General features: G+C 39.6%; 1 protein-coding gene across 12 annotated transcripts in view; it reads right to left on the bottom strand.

The window, feature by feature from the left end:
- Positions 1-766: 766 nt before the first annotated feature.
- nxf1a (nuclear RNA export factor 1a) overlaps positions 767-6,511 on the bottom strand; it is a 23,180-nt gene continuing 17,435 nt past the window's right edge. For all 12 annotated transcript variants that reach the window (XM_046030227.1, XM_046030235.1, XM_046030228.1 and 9 more), the window contains 3 exons: positions 2,915-3,097; positions 1,165-1,225; positions 767-1,076 (listed from right to left, as the gene is read on the bottom strand). In XM_046030227.1, the coding sequence (XP_045886183.1) occupies positions 1,038-1,076; positions 1,165-1,225; positions 2,915-3,097 (283 nt within the window). In that variant the 3' untranslated portion in view covers positions 767-1,037. The remainder of the gene's footprint in view (positions 1,077-1,164; positions 1,226-2,914; positions 3,098-6,511) is intronic.

The raw sequence follows: 6,511 nt of genomic DNA, 5'->3' as shown, positions 1-6,511 counted from the left end.
CCTTCCAACAAGACAATGACCCTAAGCACACCGCTAAAATAACGAAGGAGTGGCTTCACAACAACTCCGTGGCTGTTCTTGAATGGCCCAGCCAGAGCCCTGACTTAAACCCAATTGAGCATCTCTGGAGAGACCTGAAAATGGCTGTCCACCAACGTTTACCATCCAACCTGAAAGAACTGGAGAGGATCTGCAAGGAGGAATGGCAGAGGATACCCAAATCCAGATGTGAAAAACTTGTTGCATCTTTCCCAAAACGACTCATGGCTGTATTAGATCAAAAGGGTGCTTCTACTAAATACTGAGCAAAGGGTCTGAATACTTATGACCATGTGATATTTCAGTTTTTCTTTTTTAATAAATTGGCAAAAATTTCTACACTTGTTTTTTTTTTTTGTCAAGATGGGGTGCTGAGTGTACATTACTGAGAAATAAAATGAACTTTTTTGATTTTTGGAAAATGGCTGCAATGAAACGGAGTGAAAAATTTAAAGGGGTCTGAATACTTTCCGTACCCACTGTATATAGCTACATATTTGTCATTTCATAAGTGTAAGTATTTGCATTATGACAATTTTATTTTATCATAAAATAGAAGATGTAGAACTGCAATTTATTTATATAAATATCCCCCAAGGCAAGGTCAAGAATGTACCTTCCTCTCAGTATTTTGTTCTTATTGTACCTAAAGTGAAATGTATCAGTTGTGTAACAAAATATTTTATTGTAAAACACGATACAACAAATCAACACAGATGAAAACAAATTTAACCACTGGCCATTTGTCTTTATTCCTATGAAAACATGTAGTGATTTCTATACAAATGACCAAAAAACTTAGGTTACAATGACCCAAAATTGTATCATAACTTCAGTCTTTAGGTCAAACAGTTGACATTTGGCTGTTAAAACAAAACAGTTTTAGTAAACTTGAACTACATTATTATGAATAAAACAAAAGGCAGAAGATTAAAGGATAAAGCCATAAATAAAATTACTGCAGATTTTATTTCACAAAAGAAAGATGATTCAACTCTTCATTTTATGAACGCAACGTCTGGGATCTTGCCTTCCGTCTGAAAAGAGAAGAGGAAAAAGTATTTTAGGGTGTTATAAAAAATGATCAGTTTCCTGGAGATGCAGAGTTCAAATGAGTCATGTTACCTTTAACTGAGTGAATATTTGTGCCGCTCTGTTGAAATCCCACTCGTTGTCTTGTAGACACCTACGACAGAAGAATTGTTCACTTCTTTTATATTAAGTTAATAAATTATGGTTGTGCATTAGGGCTGCATGATTTGGAGAAAAAGTCATATTGCGATAATTATAGACAATATTGCAATTTGATAATAATGGAACAAATGTTACTATGAGTCTACTTGATTAATTATCAAGGAATGCGCAAAATACTGACATTTGGAAATGTGTATTTCTCAACTTGAACAAAGTTAAATATTTATTACAACTAGTAAAACAGATGTAAAACAGAACAAGGGGAGTGTGTTACTCTACAGAGGCGGCAGCTAGAAGCAGCACATATTTGCACACTCGCACCAGCTCAATGTACATCTGTCTAATGCAGAGTCTCTTTCTACAACCTAAAGGAGGAACTGTCCATGAGTGTATTAAATAAAGAGTATAATGTTTAGTTATAGTATACTGAAAGTATAACAATAATATACTACATTCAATATAATTTCATATAATAGTATACTATTTTACCACTAGCTGAATATTAAATCCCGTTACAGCTGTTTCATTTATGTGGGTTGTTTTTCTTCATTAAATCCTTGTGCATGCTTTACATTGGTCTCTAATTTGTTAATGCAAAGTACTAACTTGTCAATAATAATATTGTTCAACATTTAATGATTTGCTCTAGCACATCAAACTTTTTTAACGTCTCGCCCCATCCAGGCTGTGATTGGTCGGTTTTCGAAAAGTGACTGACAAGCATATCTCCCCTGTGAAAAGTTGAACAACTAAATGCACTGATACAGTAGGGCTGGACCCGAATATTCGACCGTTAGATTTTCGATTATTGAGGGTTTTTTTCCGCGTGCCTGATCTCCGACAGCAGTTAAAGTAACGCTCCAGTTCACATCAAAGGGAAAACAAAATCAAGCCCTCAGATGTGTGGGAGCACTTTAAACAGGGATGACAGCAGTAGTGTGGCAGTTATGGCCTTTATTCATTTTACAATTGCTTGATTTCATTACAAAACAGTCAAATTTCCTACATTTTAAAATTATCAGTAAACTGCAGGCTGGAAACAAAAACAACAACATAATGAACACATTTAAATAATTATATTTAGATTGTAGAAGAGGAGCATTTAGTAGAATATAATAAAAGTTAAGTGAATTTTCGATTATTCGCTCTTAATTACTATCGAAGCGTCAGAGCTAAAAAAAAAAAAAAGACATTCGGGCCAGCACTACGATACAGCTAACATTGATTGGCCAGCGAGCCAAAATCAAAGCTTCTTTATCTTCTGTCTGACCACTTCAACGTCTCTGTCTCTGTCACAGAGCGACCAGAGCACCGGTATTTCTCTTGGTGCTCCAGTGGTGCATCCGACTAGGTTTTGAACGATTAGCGGCAGGGCGGGAAGGGGGGTTACTATAGCCTGCTGTCTTAAAAGTTACTGGCACACTGCTCAATTTTTCTCATTGCAGTAGGCTTATCTGTTTTTAGGGGCACATGAGAGCCCGGTGTGGGCGGAAATAATGAGCAAACTGCAGCGCACACAGAAGACAGCATCACACACACCTTTCACGGTTTTATTAAATTGCACACTTTTTGCGGTTATGTAAACGCACATGACCACATGATATCGCAATTGCGATTAGATTTATTGTGCAGCCCCATCGTGCATCATTGCCAACCAAACATGCACAAAAACAAGACTTACTTTTGGGACCATTCCAGGTTCATGCCAGACGTCAGTGAGAAGGCTGTGAGCATCTCCTGCTGCGGTGCAGTGAGAGTGGGGACAGGGCTGGACGATGGAGTCGGGGCTGGAGCAACGAAGGCTCGGCGGATCTCCTCCGTTGTGGCCATCCGGATGAAAAGCTGGTCGTTCACGATGCACAACCTGCGGCACAGGAAGAATGCAGCAGACAGACAGACAATGACATATGACTGTTTCAGGGATTTCAAGAGGAGTTGAGCGTCCATTTTCTTGGCATTTTATTCAGAGGTGTTGATTAATATTAAGAATGTATTAGCATTATATAGGTGTAACTAAAAACGGAAAACCATTTAATTTGATTTCTATTTTGATTAGAGCTGATCAGAAAAAAAATCTGGATGCCTGCATGGATGTTTTCATATGAATGGAAACTGTATTTAACCTCTTAACATTCCTGTAAAATTCATGCAAAACGCCTATTCGAGGTATATCCAAAGTAAATTGAATGTAGTTCTTGAACCATTTGGAGTACATGCATGGTTTTAGGTTTCTCTGAAAGATAACACTCTGGAGTGTCTGACCCAAAAGTCAGAGTGATTGTAAGTGCTACTGGAATTGATTAAGTTTAAACACACTAGAACTAATATTTTTCATTTCTGCTTCAAAATGCTTGCTAACAAATGCATGCAGATAACTATAGCTGGGGCTTATTAGCTGGAAAACACTGTAGGACCACAGGATAAAGCATTACCTAGTCCTAGTTTAAAGCCCCCCCTCCAGTGTATTTTGACATTTCTATGATATTTCATATTTTTCTGTGTCATTTCCTTACAATGTTGATTACCCACATAGTTCAAATATTTTTTGACAAATGGTGTAATTTTGTGCTCAAAGTTGCAAATGTTGCTTAGTTGTTAAAACGGTGTGGTGACGTAGGACTATAGTAATTCCATAAGTCATACGTCATTCTCCAAGCTTGCCCAGGCACACTGTCATGCCTCCCTTAAAAAAAAAAAATAAAACGCCGTCACACCTCGTTAAGTCAGAGCATCAAGCCGATAAATATCGTTGTGAGCTAGCTAACCAATTTATCATGTAATTTACTTAGAACTTACAGTAGGTATGTCTCTCTGTGTCTGACTGTTGGTTTGTCTTTCTAGTTTAGTTAGCTAAGTTAACTAAGTTGTAGTTAGCCAGGTGCAGTTAGCTAGCATAGTTATTGCAGAAAGTTAGCTAACAGAGGGTCTTCATTTTATTTTTTAGTTTCCTCCTCTTGGTTTAGTGTGCTGTTTATTTTCATTATGGCATTTTTGCGTGTGGTGTTGGAGGACAGATGACAGAAAACACATCGCACTTTCACCTGCCACCGTCTTATATACAGTCTGCAACATGCATTTTACTGACGGCCGTTTTACCAATGCATCGGCGGAGGCAATGGTATCAGAAGTCTTTATACACAGTTCAGAGTAATAGACCCCCCCCACACACACCCCCGCGGTAAAGTAAGCGCACCATAAAACATAGTGGGAGTTATCGTGTGCAGTGCATGACAGGACCATCGACTGTATGATTGCTAACAGCGGAACCACGCACATTAGTTTTTATCATGGGTAAGTAATGGCTACTCCTGCCAGACAGTTAAGTGTAACGTTACTAAACTTTAGTGTAGTGATGTTAACACAGCCTATCGTTACTGAACACTCCAGCTGGTCAGTTTTTGGTTGTCATGGTAGTGTATTACATCTGACTATTAACCACACCCCCATTCTCTGTTTGAGAAAGAACGTTAACCAAAAACGCCAGTTAAAACTGGAAGCAGGGGGCTTTAAATTTCATACCAATACCATGAAAAAGGACTATTTTACACAGGTTTTTCTGAGTGTAACGTTATGTCTTAGCGTATTTTTTCTAAAACAGCACTGCTGTTTTGCTTCGTTGGCCTTGGATCCATGCTTCCCCATTTCTCTGTCAGCCAGTTGTTGGACCCCTCTGGATACTGAAGTATAAAGTTAGTTTTCGGGATGTGCAGTGTGGGTGCGGGGCAGGGCTGTGCTCCGGTTTATTCTCGGCTTGTGCCTGGAGTTCTCGGCCCTTGACGGGTGGGTGGGTTGGTGGTGGCATGCAGCTGAGCTGGTTGATTTTGCCTCGTTGCTGGCTTGGCTGGTGTTGCACGGCGGCAAGGGGGTGTGCTGTGCATGGGGGATGTCGGCTGGCGCCGGCGGCCTTAGTTTTTTCCGGCGGTTGGGGGGGACTGTTGAGAATTATTTTAGAACATTACAGCCTAAATTGTTATTAATTGCTAGAGCGAAGGTGGTCTGCATTGGCATCATTTAAATTATTATTTTAGAGTGTAAAGTTAAGATTACAGTGTCAAAACTCTATAGCTATTGTCATCATTTAGAGTGCTATTTTATAGTGTAAAGTTAAGATCACAACGCTGAAACACTATAGCTCTGAGAGTGTGTGGTCCTCTGTGTTTAGCTGCCCGGAGGCAGTAACAGTAGCACATGTGTGTGTAAGCAGGCTTGTGTGCTCTGGGAGCAGAGTGAGCAAAGCAAGGCATCATCAAAAACACCAGCAAAGGAAAATGTAGAAGCAGAATTAGTGAAAATTGTGTTACAAAACATACATCAATACAGTGAGAATGTCCTGTCTATAGCACACAGCACAAGAGACACAAGCTTATTCCACAAAGTCAAGTTTTTGGTTAAAATAGCATGATCAGCAGAGGGCATGCCTAGGACACAGAGAGGGGGAGCATTGCAGACAAAAAGTTAGACATCAGTCAAGAAACAGTCATAAGTGATTATCCTTAATCGATATTAATAAGTGCATGCTTTGTTCTGCGGTTATCTACTGTTGTGATTACATGAGGAACTGCTGATGTATTAATCTACTAATATTAAGACTACGTGCTTAATTACTGATTAAGGGGGTTTGATTGTCAACTTTCAACTTCTGGTTATTATAGCCAGTATGAGCTTTGAGTGAATTTGCTTATGACCTGTGTGAGCTTTGAGCGAACTTGCTGAAGGAATTCATGCTTTGCAAAAACAAGACAGCATGACCAAAAAACCAACAGATGCTTGGCAAAAACACGACAGACAGATAAGCAGAAAGCAGCCAGCATAACATCAAGAATGCTGTAAGAAACCAAGCATTAATTTCAATGCAACTTTACTTATGTTATTCTTATATTAATTGCTTTATAGAATACAGTTGTGTGTCAAATTAAGCATGCGTACCCTTTAAAAAACTGGTCTATGTTGTATGCGCGCCGCGGTCGGTCCGGGCACTGATCTTCCGCGGGTTACGCTTCTTGCGTTCCGTCGGCATTGTGTTGTCAACTGGCAACTGGGTCGGGGTCTTCCGCGTTTGCATCGCGGTGCATCTGTGAGTCTTTGTTTTTTTTTTTTAGTCCCCCCCCCCCTATTGCAGGTTTCGTTGCTGCCGCACTGCCACTTGGCGGCAGGCGGCTGCTGCTGCATTGTCCATATTAGCCGGTAGCTTGACGCAGATGTGTTTTTTTTGCTGGTAGATCATGAACTTCCTACTTAAAAGCTAGATATTGTTATCTTCAGATTTTTATTGGCTACA

The sequence above is a fragment of the Micropterus dolomieu genome, linkage group LG19 (genome assembly GCF_021292245.1).
Source record: "Micropterus dolomieu isolate WLL.071019.BEF.003 ecotype Adirondacks linkage group LG19, ASM2129224v1, whole genome shotgun sequence".
Taxonomy (NCBI): Eukaryota; Metazoa; Chordata; class Actinopteri; order Centrarchiformes; family Centrarchidae; genus Micropterus; species Micropterus dolomieu.
The sequence above is the reverse complement of the archived record's forward strand: the minus strand, read 5'-3'. Positions and strand labels throughout refer to the sequence as shown.